The sequence below is a fragment of the Camelus bactrianus genome, chromosome 25 (genome assembly GCF_048773025.1).
Source record: "Camelus bactrianus isolate YW-2024 breed Bactrian camel chromosome 25, ASM4877302v1, whole genome shotgun sequence".
NCBI classification, from domain to species: Eukaryota; Metazoa; Chordata; class Mammalia; order Artiodactyla; family Camelidae; genus Camelus; species Camelus bactrianus.
The window spans coordinates 36,577,956-36,593,781 of NC_133563.1; the positions used below are offsets into that span (position 1 = coordinate 36,577,956).

Consider the following 15,826-nt stretch of genomic DNA (forward strand, 5'->3'; position numbering starts at 1 on the left):
GGGCAGGTGCCCAGGCTTGGGTTTTGAGGGGGTGGCCCAGCCATCACACATTTGGGGAGTGTTTTCCAGGCAGGGCCACTGTGTGTGAACCAGCCGGCCTTGGGGAGCGTGTCGGGGAAATGATGGAACAGACGGTACAGTTGAAGGGCGACTGCTTCCAACCCCAAAGAGCCGCCTCCTGGGGCCCAGATTATGGGCCCCAACATTGTGCCCCTTGTAAGCTATGCAGAGAGTTGCGCCTTCTGCAACTGGCTGTTGTGTTCTCTTCCGGCTAAGATGCCCCCCGCCCCTGCCTGTCATTGGCCAGGGCCCTTCCTGCCCCCTCCCCTGGTCAGTGACAACCAGCTGGTTGCCGGCCCTTCACATGCTGCATTTCCCTTTCTGAGTGGAGTCCCTTCTTGCGTCTCCCTGTGTTCTAACTGTGGGTACCTTCCCACGCAAGGCGCCGAGCTTCTCCGGGGCGGGGACCTGTAACCGCAGCCCCTCACTCAGCCAGTGCAGGCATCCCGTCAGTGCTGGTCCAAAGGCCGGTGCTTGCTAGGACAGTGAAGCCAGAGCAGGCGGGCCAGGCGTGCGGGAGGAGGGCTGTCCGGCCCCGCAGTCTCCTTTCTGCCTGGAGATGCCACACTATTGAAGACGGAGGCTGGGGTTTGCTGGGGTTGGGAGGTGACAGCACCGTTGCTTTTTCTCCAGGACGAGTACTGTTTCTACAACGGCAAGACGCACTGGGAGGTGTCGGGGCCAAGTGGGGGCACGGCCGGCTGCTTCGTGCCCTTCGCCGTGTGTGTCGTCTCCAGATTCCCCTATTACAACGCCCTCAAGGACTGCCTGTCCTGGTGAGCCAGCCCCCCAGAACCCCCTGCCAGCCCCCTTCCAGACGCTGTCTCCACCCGGGCAGCCAGGCCATGCAGTCTGACACCCCGACTCTTCCCTCTTTGTGAAAAGTCCCAGAGCTCCTGGCACAGAGATTTCAGCTTTGATTAGAAATGCTAAGATGACCACTGGATGCTCGTATTTATTTTGCGATTTTATTTATTTATTAATTTCAGTTTATTGACTCATCTGAAGTTCTGTAAAGATTTTGAAGTTGACAATCACATAAAAGATTTTGCTGCAAAACTGTCTTTAATACCGAGCCCGCCACCTGGACCGCTCCATTTGGTAATTAAATCTGGAATTATCTTGTTTTTCCCTTGTACACATGTAAGATGATGAAGATGGCTGAAATGTTTTAAGTGATTCTCTTAAGTTCTGGCTTTATTTAAATTATGCTTCTCAAGTTCCTTACAGAAGTGTTTTATACACTATTTCAAAGGTCAAAAAACTAGGGATAAATCAGAAATTTATTTTCTAAAAATTTGAAAGTAAAATTTGGGGCAAGAAGTCAGATATTTAGGCTTGAGTTTTGCTGTGACTCATGAAAAACAGAAACAGAGCTAGTAATAGGCCCCTTTGGTGGTTACCTTGTTAATTCATCACTTGCTGTGCAGAAAACGTAAGTTTACTTACGTTGCTAGTTTCCCTTTAGTGTGTTTGTCTGGACAGTTGGGTATTATATTCACTTTGTGAATGTTTTCTCCTGTCGGTGTGAGTATTGAAATAACTGGTTTATAGTTTCTGTTATTCGCAGAACGCTTGTGTGACTTAATTGATAAACAGGCGTCTCCCGAACTGGGGTGTGGGGAGCCCTGGCCCTCAGTCGCCGCTGGCTGTGTCGTGGCAGGGGCTTCAGGGCTGAGACTGCCGGGGAGAGGCCGCCCTCCTTTCCCTCTGGTTGAGTAACGTGTCAGACTGCTAAGCTGTGTGGTGAAACCTGTTTGACTCAGCGGTTTCCAAACAAATTTAACCATAGGATGCTTCCCTTTTTTAAAAAAACAGACACCTATTTGATAAACGTCTTGAAATGTACAGTTAATGTCAAGTCAGTTTCCCTCTGTTAGCCCCTTCTGGAAGATTATGTTTCTAAGTCTTGTTTTTCTATATTTTGATTATTATGGGCTGTTGAAACATTTATTAGGATATGTGTGATTATGAACTTGAAACGTATATGTTTAATGTTACCCTAAGCCCAGTAGTCTGCTCGGGGCGGGGGGCGGGGGGCGGAGGGGGACATCCTGCCAAGTGCATTCCAGGCTCAAGGCAGAGCAGGACCTCTCTCTGCTTTGGTTCCACGCCCAGAAACCTTTGTGGGGAAATGTGTTGGAATTTTGTGCTGGGCACTCGCCTTTACTATGCAGATAATTGGTATTTTTGTGCAATGAAATCAGCAAAGTTTCCTTTCTTGTTCTAGAAACTCAGCACATATTCACTGGGGATCTGCTGCAGCAGTGAACAAAAGTCCCTGAGCTCAGAACAGTTTTAGGATTAACTGTAATTTGCTGTGCTCTACCTTTTGCCATAAGTAACATGGTATAAATGGTACTTACACCAGTTTCCTGTGTCCTAGAATCTTGGAGTGGTTGATGTTTGGTTCCTCCGTTTCTGCCAACCCCAGTGAAAAAGTGTCCTGGGGACATTCTCCATGCCTCTAATCCCACCATCCACACCTGTCACCCACACCTGTCACCCACACCTGTCACCCACACCTGTCGGTCACACTTGACCAGCCTGCCTCCAACATCTGGTTCTAGTTCACCCACTTCCACTGTCACGACCCCATTCTGGGCCACCAGCTTCTCCCACTAACTCGACTTAGGGAACCACTGGTCTGTCCACTTCCATTCTTGACCTTACATATAGTTCATCCTTTGCACAGTGGCTGGAGAGAGCATTAAAATCTATACATTGAACTGTCCTTCTATGCATAAAACCCCACAACAGTTTCTCCCTGGTCGCCCTCACCAAGAGCTGCATCCCTGGCCCCTGCGTCACTGTCCAGCTCTGTCCAGCTCCGTTCACCCCCTTGGTCACTGTCCTCTGGTGGCATTGGACGTTGGTCGGTCCCTCGCAGGTGCTGCCACAGGGCGCTTGCATGTGCTGTTCCTGGAAGTATGGCTCTCTCCATTTTCCCTCTCCAGCCCCTGCTCCTCCCTCCAACCTGGCTCAGATGCTGGTTCTCCAGAGTAGCCTGACTGGCGGTCTCTCGCAGCAGCCGCTCTCTTCCTGCAGAACTCAGCACAGCCTGCAGTTAGGGCTTGCATGCACATGTTTTTTGGTGAATGTCCGTTTTCTCCATTGGACTCTGAGCTGCGTGAGGACGGAGGCCACGCTCAGATCTGCATATCCAGGACTTGCCACTGTGTCCGGCGCTCAGCTGCTGCCCCCCGGAGTGCTGTTCAGTGAGTGAATGCGAGTGAGCCTGGTTTCAGCATCAGCCAGGAGTGTTCCTTCAGCCAGGGTCTACGTGTGGGGCCCGTGTTCTGTCCGCCTGGGCCGAGTCTGGATAAGTCCCGTCACTGTGATCTTCCACTAACACGTCTCATTAGCTGTTGGGTCCAAGTTGACAGAAGAGTTGTCATCTATTTTAGGGACTGTTGTATAATAGTGGCTGTTTATTGTTGTGAAGAAATCCGAGAGGTCAGCTTAGGCCAGTGTCCTCTGAGGCAGGAGCTGCTGCGGCGGAATCTTCCAGAACCCACTGCAAACCAGCGCCAGGTTAGAGGCTGTCACAGACAGCGGCCAGGAGCAGTGGTCCTTGTGTGTCGAATAGTGTGCATGCTCATCTCTGACCTGTGCTGACGGGGCAGGAGGCCCACAGAGTAGGGAGTGGGGAGGCAGGGACCCCGCGCATCCTCTCAGGGCCTGGACCACCCGCCGAGGAGAGCAGAGGCACTGGGCCTGCTCTGCTTTCTCTGCCTAGCAGCGGTTCTCATTTTATTTGCTTTTCAAATTATGGGCATGACTGGGGATGCCCAGTGAGGCATGTGGCTTATTACTGTTCCCGAGTCACTTTCTGTTTGCTTTGTGTGAGAAGTCTGTTGTTTCTCTGGGGCTCCAATCAGGTTGAAATCTGGAAAATATTAACCTAGAATATCTCTCCCTCCTCAGTTTCTTAATCTGTAGAGTGGGTAGAATAACAGAGCCCACCTCAGAGGGTGTGAGTATCAAGGCTGTAAGATCGTTAGCAGGCCACCCGAGATGTCGCAGTGACCATGTTACTGTAGAGTGACCAGCAAACTACGGAGCTGGTTTTTGTCTTTAATGGGTGTCTGGTTGGCATGTTTAGTTTTTGAAACACTGAGGAGAATTTTTCGTACAAGTGTTAGAATTGTTAATAATTCATCACAGCTTGGAGTATTTAATTCTGCTTTGTTTTGTTTTGTTTTAAAACAAATGTATTGGTCTCGTAAGTGTATCTGCCTTATTTTTAATGCCTTCCTTCTGTAGCCAAACTGGGAACAAGAAAGCAGAGAGGCCCCCAGTATTGATCGGAGGCACGAGCAGATGTCCTGGCTGTCAGAAATGACGGTCTTGTCTTGTTTCCAGTTCTCTGTGTGTGTGTGTGTGTGTGTGTGTGCGCGCGCAAAAATTAATCAATACCCAGGGCCCCATTTCCCCTTTGGTAACCGTAAGTTTGTTTTCTCTGTGAGTGCTTCTATTTTGTAAATAAGTCCATTTGTATCATTTTATAAGATTCCAGATATAAGCGATAGCATGTGATATTTGTCTTTTGTCTGATTTACTTCACTCAGTATGTTGATCTCCAGGCCCACCCATGTTGCTGCAGATGGCATTATTGCATTCTTTTTTATGGCTGAGTAGTGTTCCATTGTATAAATACACCACCTCTTCTTTATCCAGTCGTCTGTTGATGGACACTTAGGTTGCTGCCGTGTCTTGGCTGTCGTGAGTAGTGCTGCTGTGAACACTGGGGTGCAGGTGTTTTTTAGAATTAGAGTTTTCATCTTTTCTGGATATATGCCCAGGAGTGGGATTGCTGGATCACATGGTGACTCTATTTTTAGTTTTTTAAGGAACCTCCATATTGTCCTCCACAGTGGCTGCACAGTTTACCTTCCCACCAGCAGCGCAGGAGGGTTCCCTTTCCTCCTTGCCCTCTCCAGCACTTGCTGTTCGCGGGCTTGTGGGTGTTGGCCACCTGGCCTTTTTCCCGACCCAGTTCTCTGCTTTCCTGCATTTCTCAACCTTCCACACTTTTCCTAGAGGAAGCTGCTTCATCGAAGATTTGATTCCTTTTTCCTGTTCTGATTTCCCAAAGCTCTGCTCGTGCTCAGCCCCCTCCTTCCACTCGTGTATCGGAGCATTGGGGCGGCCGGGCCCCAGCACTTGCTGAGAGCCCCCCAGGTGCCTGCTGCCATGGGAGGCGTCACCTGCTGTTCACCCCTCCACCTCCTTGACTCCCTCAGCCCCACGTGGGGGGGCCACACCTTCCTCCATCATGTCTGCCTCGTCCTCTCACACACCATGGGCCTGTGGACGTGGAATTTGAATTGAAGTGTTATTTTTAAATAACATCATTTTGAAAAATAAAATGTCTTTGCTAAGTTTTTTTTAATTCCATGTCATTAAGGAGCTTTGGCTATCAAATTGAAAATACAAGAGACTATGTAATAAGCAGAAACCGAGAACAACGTGTACTAGCCAAGATTAATTTGAATGTGTGTGATTAGAATTCGTGTGAATTGGGGTGTGTGGCTGGGAGGCAGTTTATCCTTGTTTTATGAATGAGCAGTGTGCTAATTGATTAAAGAGTTTAAGGAAGTTTAGCTGAAAAAGACACTAAGCGCTCAGCTTGAGTATGAACAGTCACTGGCAGTTCTGTTTATCTCTAGACTGTTCTGTTACTCTGTGACATCAAAGTGTTTGCTTTCTGAGCCCGAACAGTGCATCTCAGTGCATTTCAGCCTCCTGAGCTAATGATGGAAATTGGTTGTTGTAGATATTTAACATGAAACCACTACAGATCGTGTTTCCCTCGAGAGCGGACCCCGAAAGCCCGCTCATTGACCTGGACCTTCACCTGCCCTTACTGTGCTTCAGTCCTGAGAAGGTGCTGCAGGTATGCGTCCTTCCAAACCTGTGAGCATCTCGAGCTGAGTCGCTCCCTGGGGCATCCACACTACTCAAAATACTTATTTTATTTTAATTTTTTTGCTTAAAGCTGACATTCACTACAATGGATACTATATGCAGAGAGCACTTTTAGGGGGTCAGAGTGGCTTTGGTTGCAGCAAACGGAGCAGGGAAAGCAGGGTGGATGCTGGGTGCCATGCCCCGTGCTTCAGCTTTGTCCCCGGTGCTGTCCACGCCCAGATCCTCACATGCCTCCTGACGGAGCAGCGCGTCGTGTTCTTCTCGTCCAGCTGGGCTCTGCTGACACTGGTGGCCGAGTGCTTCATGGTCTACCTGCACCCCCTGCAGTGGCAGCACACGTTCGTGCCCATCCTGTCGGGGCAGATGCTGGACTTCCTCATGGCGCCCACATCCTTCCTCATGGGCTGCCACCTCGACCACTTTGAAGAAGTCAGCAAGGTTGGTGGTCCACCCCGTGAGCGCCTGGGGACGCTGGATGGGAAGCTGCTGGGCTGTGCCCAGGCCCTCGAGGGCGGGCGGGGTCAGAGAGATGCGGTCACTCTTCCTGAGCGCTGCTGCTCTGGGCGTCACATGCACGGTGTACACGACCTCCTGTGTCCCGGGGTGTTCAGGGCCCACGCTCCAGGTGTCACACCCTGGTGCCGCTTAGTCCACTTAGATCACAGTGGCTCTGATGGCTTCTTTGGCCCTTCAGCGAGGCCAGGGCAGGCGCTGGAGTCGAGGGAGCCTGATTTCAAGTCTCTGCCCTGAGTGACTTCCCCGCCTTTGCTAAGCCTCAGTTTCCTCGTCTGTGAAATGGGCACTGCCTTGGGCTCCTGAGCAGGGCTCTGGCTGAGGAATGTCCCTGTCCCTCCTGGTGCCCGGCAGGTGGCTGGCGCTTGGTAGACCAGAGCCGGCATTGTTATTGCTCCACATTTTCCGTTTTTAGTTTTTTCATTAAGCCTCTGTTGTTCACGAATACTACGGACCTACTTCCTAGAAAAATGCAGGTGTGTGCAGCTGTGTCAGAGGGGTCTGTGGGCTGTGCTGAGTTCAGTGGCCGTTCACTCGCCGTGGGGCTGACCTGTGACAGGGTGTGACGCCCTTCAGTGTCCTGGTGGCAAAAGGACGGTACGTGTGCGGCTGAGTTATCGTGGCAGCATCTGGGGGTTGATAGAACAGCTGCATACAGCAAGTGCTTAATACGTGGTAGCTGTCTTTCCCGCTGTGCCGACAGAGACAGGGTATGTTTAGAAGGGGAGCTAACGCCATGGATCTGGGATAGACCGCAATATCGCCAGCGGGCAGAGCAGGTTTGCTTTTCTCAAAACAGCTCTTATTAGATACAATTTACATACCAGAGTTTCCCGGACTAAAATGTGCAACTTAGTGGCTTTCCGTAACTTTATAGAGCTGTGACGACTAATTTTAGACTTTTCTGTCAGCCACCAAGGTACCCTGTGTGCATCAGCAGCCACCCCGTCCTGCCTCCTGCCCAGCCCCTGGCAGCCAGTGTCCACCCTCTGTCTCAGTGGAGCTGCCTGCTCTGTACGCATGGGTTTTGCGTAGATGGTGTCACTCAGCACGTGGTCTCTTGTGACTGGCTCCTCGCACTAAGCGTCGTGCTCCTGGAGGTTCACCTTTGCAGCAGCACTTGACTTTTCTTGCCAGATAGGAGTCCCCTGAATGAAGAGACCACAGTTCATCCACCCGAGGGCTGGAGACACTTGGGGTTGTTTCTGCCTTTTGGCCGTTGTGGACATCGCAGCTGTGCGTAGTCACATACACGGTTTGTGTGGACGTGTGTCATTTACCTCGGGAGTCACACCTAGGAGAGAGGCTGCTGGGTCAGGCGGTGACGGGGCGTCTGAGGTTTGGGAAGTGGCCGGGCTGTGGTCCCCAGCGGCTGCAGGCTCACACCTCCCTCCAGCAGGGGGTGGGGGGACTCCGATCCTCCCCCGCCTCACGGCACTAGTCCTGTCTTTGGACCCCAGCCCCCCTACTGGGTGGCTTTGGTGGGCATCTCCCCAGTGACTGGCCACGTGGGGCTCTTTTTCATGTGTTTATTGGCAGTTGGTACAGGGTAGCTTTCCTTTTAAACTGTCATTTTGAAAATTTCTAAGTAGGTACAAAAACAGAGAGAGGAGCAGAGGGGATGCTGTGCACGCCCCTCCGTCTTCAGCCATCATCTGGCTTTTTTCCAGGCATACAGAGCCACTCCTGGAAGAGGGTAGGGTAGACGCTGTGCTTGGCCCAGGGCTCCTCCAGGGGTGGAGCCGAGTATCTGTGTTTCTTGCCAGAGCGAGTGACTTACCAGGGGACAAACACACTTTGGGAAAAGGCCATTCAGACCTCATGGAAGGAACGGAAATATGTCACCCTTGCAAACAAGGGAAAAATAGACCATGCTCCAGAGTTTAAAATTATGTTTCTTCTTTAAGTCATTCGGGGGAAAAAAAACCATCTTGTTTCAGACCCTTCAGAAGGGAAGCTTGCAGGCACAGGTACTTGATTCCAGTCCTTAGCCACCAAGGAAGCCCTTTGAGTGATTCGCCTGTCCAGGAAGACTTCAGACAAGGCAGCGGCCTGGACCGAACACGTCTGAGGGTTGGGGTGTTTTCTCTGGCTGGGGGCTTGGAGGGGATCCTTGCTGCTCCGTGAGGTGGCCCGCTCGCCTGCCGGCTTAGGGCTCTGCCCCGAAGACGTGTTACTGTATGTTCACGTGCCCCTGAGACACGCGTTAAGAGGTGAAAGCTGGTGTCACATTCCGGGGATAGTTGAGGTGCAGAACTCTGGGTTTGGCGCATTATTTGTGTGTTTTGTCCCTGATAAGACTTTACAAGTAAGACATGCACACATTTCAAGAACTCTTAAGTGTGTGGGCTCCCCGGGCCGGGACCCGCCTGCTCCCGTGCCTGGAGGGCTGCTCAGCGGGCAGGCTGAGCAGTGAGTGCGGAGGGCCGGGCGCTCTCCCTGGAGCTCTGCAGTGTTCTCCCCAGACCCCCTCAAGGAGGACGTGGAGCGTTTGTATGGGGAGGGGTGAAAGCCTGATGTTGTGCGTTGGAATCTTGACTCAAAAGAGGCAGATTTAATCAGACAAGCTTGTTCAGACTTCACTCCTGGTGTCCACCGCATTTTTGGTAGAGATGATATAAAGCTTTGTGTGCATATGAGACATGATCGTTTAATGAACGCTGATATGATCTTAGGGAATGTGTCCAGAGAGGTAGATAGACTCAGATTTTCACGTCGGTCTGGTCTTTACGAACTTATCTTACAGGAAGCCGATGGCCTGATTCTGATAAACATCGACAGCGGCAGCATCGCGCACTTGAGCAAGGAGGACGCCGCTGTCCCTGACATCCCTCTCCTGGCTGCGCAGACGTTTGTCCAGAGGTAAAGGGGGAAGCAGCGTTTTTGGGAAAGTCTTGTTCGGGTTCTGTACTCGCCAATTCTGAGTGTCTTTTCCAGTCTTATATTAGTAAATGTTTGATGTATTTAGGAGTGTGGAAGTTATTTGTGAATATTTAAAAATAAAAGTTGTTTGTTTTCATTCCGACCTTGCCTGCATACTAACGGTGGCCCCCAGGTCGGGGACGGTCACCTCCCAACCCTCTTCTGTGCCCCAGGGCCTGCACCTGTGATCTCCGGGCTTCCTTTTCCTCATTCGTTCGCTCTTTCCTTATTCACTCACCAGACACAGACCCAGCGCCCATCACATGCCTTGTGTTGGAAGGGTGTGTGTGTGTAATGCGCGAACAGATGTGGCCCCACCCTTGGGCACCATCGGTCTGGGGACCCCGAAACGTGTGGCCCCTCATCCTTCCCTGAGCAGGGGGCTGCCTCTCCCCTTCACTCCCTCCCCGCACTCGCTCAGCGCTCTTAGTTTTCACAACTGTCTCATGGCTCTTGACGCGTTTTCTAAACTTCTTTGATTGAGATCAGTCAGCCTTTTTCCAGAAAGGGCAGGTAGTAAGCGTTGTAGGCGCTGTAGGCCCGGCGGCCTCTGTGGCAGTGGGAGGGGCCTGGCGACAAGTCTCACACGTGCGCCTCCGGAGGGGGGGGTGTGCTTACTACCCAAGTCAGGAAGCAGGTGCACCCGGGGTGTCTGGGGCTGAGCCGGGGGCTCCCTCAGGGTGCTCCTGTGGGGGACTGCCCCCCTTTGGAATCTAATAAATGGTGGCGAGAGAGGTCCTGCTTTCAGTCCTGCAGCCCGTGTGTGCTGTCCACAGGCAGACCTCGTGTGACGCTCGTGGTGGTGACAGGTGGGGGTGTGGGGCAGCTGCTCTCGGCTTTGGTCAAGTAGCCGGGCTGTGCTGTTCTCGAGGGGCCGGGGTGCAGCCAGTCTTACATCAGGGGTGACTGTTCCCCTTTACTCTGTCTGCTGTTGGGAGATTGATGTGGAAAGAGCTGAGGCCTGAGAGGACGGGAAAGGAGTGGGTTGTTCTGTGCTGGCTCTTCTGAGTTCTGACTCTTACCTGTGTATCGGTCAGTGCAGGCTGCTGTAACAAACAGCACCTAAGCAACAGACATTTATTGTCTCCCAGTCCTGGAGGGTGGATATCTAAGATCAAGGTGTGGCAGGGCTGGTTTTTCCTGAGGCCTCTCTCCAGGGCACGTGGACAGCCATCTCCTCCCTGTGTCCTCACGTGGTCATCCCTCTGTGTGTGTTTGTGTCCTCATCTCCTCTTATAAGGACACCAGTCACATTGGATTAGGGCCACCCTAGTGACCTCATTTTAACTTAATTCCCTCTTTATCTCCAAATACAGTCACGTTCTGAAGTACTGGGGGTTAGGACTCCAACATAAGGATTTTGGGGAACACAGTTTAGCCCATCACACCTTGGTATCAGTGATTCCTTCTATCTGGGTGGTTTCTGCAAAACATATAGGAGGGTCACCTTTATTACTGTTTTTTCCATCTTAAAAAAATTGACGAAAGTCCCCACCCAGAGCTGAGGCTGTGGGTGTGGAGTCCTTTGTGGTCAGCGGGTGGTGCTCAGGGGACCCCAGCAAGGAGTCCTGTGGGACTGTCCCCTTCGTGACCTCAGAAGGTGAACCCTGCCTTCCTGATAAGCAGAGTCCACATTCCCCTGACTTGGAGTGTGACACTCTAGGACTGAAGTTTGCCAGCGTTTGCTGCAGCTTCTCAAGTGTTTACTCAGGTAGAGTGTCCCCAGTAAGATGGGATTCCTGCCTCTGCCCATGTGTTCTTGTCAGAATTCTAGAATGTTCTCAGCCGGTTGGATTCTCACTTGGCCAGACCCCTAAAAGGTGGGATGTGAAGTCTCTCAGGCTCGCCATGGGGACTGTTTATAAGCATGAACTAGCCCATGTGTGGTCAGCGGCATGTCTGTAAAGCCCTCTGGGGCCGTGACCCAGGCTGTGGCGGCCAGTGTCCCGACAGGGCCTGGTGTAAGTGAGTCTGCAGGTCGCATTTGGCCGAGAGGGACAAGGGGCAGTGCCCTTCTTCCCCGAGATGCCCCCTGTTTCTTCCTCACCTTGATCAGAAGTGTGTGTTTGCTGCATCCTCCCTGCCCCACCTGGCCTCCTGGAGGATGGGGACTGGGACCCCCAGCTCTCAGGGCTGAGCTGTCGGGGTGCCTGGGGCAGAGGGAAGGAGGGCCGCAGGGGGAGTGGACGGCTTCTGCAGATGTTTGGTCCCTGCACAGAAGACAGGGTGGGAGAGGAGAGAGATTGCAGCAGGCAACGCCGGGCCTTTTCTGCAGGAAAAGTCACTGCAATTCCTTTGCCCGCGGGACCCCGGTTCTGCGGGGTGAGCGGCCAGCCCGGTGCTGGTGGAGAGCAGCAGGGCAGCGGCTGGCGCTCCTTCCAGGAGGGCGGTTTCCTGACCCGTCAGCCGGGTTAGCCGGGGCTGAGACGTCCCATCTGCACAGCCTCTCCTCATGGGGCGCGAAACAGAGAGCTCCTGGGACCTGGTCTCACCTCCACCCCCACCTGGAGTCACACCGGCCCCGCCAGCCCGTCCTCACCAACCGTGAGGCCTTTGGTGGCCGGTGTTCCCCCACCCCCGCTCCCTACCCCATATGCTCAGGGCCTGCCTCCACCTTTCAGGTCCAAGGTCCTCAAAGAGATTTCTCCGTCACTCTGTTCTGGTTCCCATTATCTCGTATTTGGGGTACATTATCCATTTTTCTACTTTTTCCCGCTCGAACATAAGCTTCACACGGCTGGGCTTTGCTGCCCTCAGCTGATGCCTGGCGTGGCTTCTGGGCTCAGGGGTGTCGGCAGGATGGGTATGTGTTGGGTGGGTGTACTTTGCATATTTAGAGCCTCAGGCTCGCTCCTTGGTTTCCAGAGTTGCATCTAAAAGTGCAGCCTTGGGTGGTTTGAGGAGGCCAGGACCCCATTTGATGAAAACCGCTGCTAGCCTGAGTAGCTCTGCACGAGTCAGCGGCCATCCCGCGGTGCCGCAAGCCTGCCCGGCCAGGGGGCTGTCGTGTGTGTGAGGAGGGCTTTGCAAGGGGGACAGAATGATTCAGCTCGGGTGAAAACTCAATGGTCCAAAGACAAGGCCTTCGTGAGTGTGTGTCCGGAGGTGAATGAACTCTTCTGGGGTGTATGTTTAATCTGCCTTCTCCCCAGCCTCCGGTCATTGACAGGTATTTCGGGCATCTCGTGAGTGCTTTTGTTTTTGTGTCCCTGAGTGTTAATTTACCTCTTCCCAGGGGGCTCTCTCTCCGGCCAGTAGGCAGTGGTCAGGTGATGTGCCTGAGCTGTGGTCAGCATCCTTCTGCTCCTTTCCAGGGTCCAGACCCTGCAGCTGTACCACGAGCTGGACCTCGCTCACCTCTGCGCCAGCACTGACCTGAATGAGGACCGAGCCTCTCGGCGGGCCTGGCAGCAGGGACTCAACCACCAGATACAGCAGATCACCGTGCACCTGCTTGTCAGCATCTTCAGGTATTCACGACACTGCTTGTGTCTGTAGCGGACCCGCCAGCTCCCAGTTCCGCTGGCCGCGACACCAGCACTCAGGTGACGGGGCGTGAGAGAGGCCCCGCCCCCAGGAACCCTGCCTTGTGATCTTAAACATCAGCAGGTCCCTGGGAGACGCTGATTCGCCTGGGCCCTTCCCACCCCTTGTCTCTCCTGCCGATGACTTCCTGGGAGGGTCAGCCTGGGTGGGGGACAGGCAGATCATGTCGGGAACGAAGCCCACCCAGGCCTGGGCCCGCAAGACCTTCCTCCTTTCTCCTCATCCCTGTAACTGCCATTGGCGTCTCTCGCGTGCTGCTGGGAACCAGCACTTGGGCGGAATCGGTTACGTAGACAGCACCATGTGTTTATTTCGGTGTGGTGACGTGCGGGGGTGGAGCTGCTGTTTCTGGCCTAAACGTGCTGTCGTTTGAGGAGCGTATGCTAAACACTTGCCCCGGTAACATGCCAGCTTTTGAAGAAGGCATTAGTGGAGCAGCCTTCAGGCCTTTTCTTTCTGCCAACGCTCTGCTTTGTCTCACAGCCTTCTCCCTCTCTCTCTCTCTCTCCCCCTCTCCCTGCAATCGTGTGGCAGGGAAGGTGGCAGACTCCAGGTCTCCTTCTGATCTGGGTGGCCCCTCGCCTGGGAGGGGCTTAGACCAGCCAGCCGACCTCACGACACTCTGTGATTTCAAAACCGACATTTTAAAGGCCAGGTTCTTTTGCTGTCTGTTTCCATAAAGCAGATCACTTATTGGGGGGAAGTGTGATGTGGTGTTATAGATAGGTTGTATCAGCTCTTTGCTCAAAGCAGGATAGTTTGTGTGATCGTAGAAATGTTGTTCTCCTCTTGTTCTTTTAAGACGAAATCTTTCGGGACAAGAGTGTAGCTCAAGTGGTAGAGCGCATGCTTAGCATGCGTGAGGTCCTGGGTTCATTCCCCAGTACTTTAAGAATGAATAAATGAATAAGTAAATTAATCAAATAAAATTACCTCCCCCCACCCCCCAACAAAAGAGATGAAATCTTTCATGAAGAAGGTTGCTTTTAATCCTCTGCATGCTTGATGAGTTTAGTTCATTAAAAAGCAGAACATATGATATCAGATTATAAAACTGAATTTCCCCTAGATAAAGTAATGGTTTCCCTCACAAGAGAAGGAAGACACTGAGCGGACTACATACTGCATACGCCCTGGAGGGCTGTCGATTCTATTGGCAGCTGAGACTTTAGATCGAGGGATCATGTGCCGAAGTCCCCATGGTGTGTAGGTGGGGAGGTTGGGTACAAAGACGCGAGGTGGCCAGTGGGGTTCAGGCTGGCGGCTTAGCTGGTTTAATATCAGAGTCTGGCCGCCCCTCCGTGTCACCATCCTGAATTCAGTTTTACTTGTATGGATAATTACTGATGCTTGCACCTTTATTTGCATAAGGAACTTTCGGGGCTTGAAGAAGACAGACGCCCTCTCCTGGAGCTTCAGCTTCAGTTGTGCTCTAAGTAACGAGACAGCCTGACCACAGAGCACACCCAAGCCTTGTGGTTCAGGGGTTGGGGCAGTCTTCCTGCAGGACAGGCCTTTTCAAAGTGTGTATGTCTTGTGGTCATTTTTCTGCTGACAGCGATGTGTTCTTCATGTATAAAGATACTTCACCATTTAGACTCTCTCTCCTCATCAGGGATGTGAAGAATCACTTAAATTATGAACATCGAGTGTTCAACAGTGAAGAGTTCCTCAAAACCAGAGCCCCAGGGGACCAGGCCTTCTATAAACAGGTGAGAGGTGGTGGGGCATGTGTCCATTCGATCTGCACACCTTTCTGTATTGAAAGTATTTTTCAAAACAAATTATTTCGAGCATCTGTTAATATTTTATTCAGTGTTTCAGCTTTTCCAGCAGTTTGTTTTAGCATGTCTCCTTTGGGTCCTTTGGCAGGCTCTGACTTTTTTTATTCAGCTTTTTAGAGTGTAATTTACATATAACAAAGTGCACTCATTTTAAGCAGCACTATTTACAATAGCCAAGACATGGAAACAACCTAAATGTCCATTGACAGACAACTGGATAAAGACAGTGTGGTATGTATATAATAGAACACTACTCAGTCATAAAAAAGAGTGAAATAATGCCATTTGCCGCAGCATGGATGGACCTAGAGATGATCATATTAAGTGAAGTGAGTCAGACAGAGAAAGACAAATATCATATAATATCACTTATGTGGGATCTAAAAAAAGATACAAATTTTATTTACAAACCAGAAATAAACTCACGGACATAGAAAACAAACTATGGTTACCAAAGGGGAAAGGGAATGGGGGAGGGATAAATTAGGAGTTTGGGATTAACAGACGCACATGACTGCATATAAAATAGATAAACAGCAAGGACCGTTGTACAGCACAGGGAACTGTGTTTGATATCTTGTAATAACACATAATGGAAAAGAATCTGAAAAAGTGTATATGTGTGTGTGTGCATAACTGAATTGCTGTGCTGTACGCCTAAAACTAACACTGCAGATCAACTCTACTTCAGTTTTAAAAATTAAGGAAAAAAACTAACCACCCCCACACCTCGTGGCCGCTGTCCCTGCTGAGTGAGATGGGCTGCGTTCTGTCTGTGAAAGGTGTATCTCCCTGAATAAACTTACTCACTTAAAAAAAAAATTTGCAGTATCGAGTGTGATGAGTCTTGACAAAGGCATAGACCTGGCAGCCCACCCCCTAGTCTGGTCTCGAACCTTTCTTTCCATCATCCTGTACAATTCCATGCCCTTCCCGTCACCACCCCGTCCCAGGGCCGGGCAGTGCCCACCCCATCCGCACGGTCTCCTGGGCCGCCGGCCTTCTCTCCCCGGGAGCTGACGTGGAGATCCGTCCCCGAGAGCCCGCAGACAGGGTGCGCTGGCCTC

The 15,826-nt window shown here is 51.8% G+C and overlaps 1 protein-coding gene across 5 annotated transcripts in view; it reads left to right on the forward strand.

The window, feature by feature from the left end:
• DENND3 (DENN domain containing 3) overlaps nt 1-15,826 on the forward strand; it is a 45,998-nt gene that overhangs the window by 7,768 nt on the left and 22,404 nt on the right. For all 5 annotated transcript variants that reach the window (XM_074353177.1, XM_074353173.1, XM_074353174.1 and 2 more), the window contains 7 exons: nt 694-836; nt 1,050-1,161; nt 5,840-5,959; nt 6,214-6,432; nt 9,254-9,369; nt 12,744-12,899; nt 14,591-14,687. In XM_074353177.1, the coding sequence (XP_074209278.1) occupies nt 694-836; nt 1,050-1,161; nt 5,840-5,959; nt 6,214-6,432; nt 9,254-9,369; nt 12,744-12,899; nt 14,591-14,687 (963 nt within the window). The remainder of the gene's footprint in view (nt 1-693; nt 837-1,049; nt 1,162-5,839; nt 5,960-6,213; nt 6,433-9,253; nt 9,370-12,743; nt 12,900-14,590; nt 14,688-15,826) is intronic.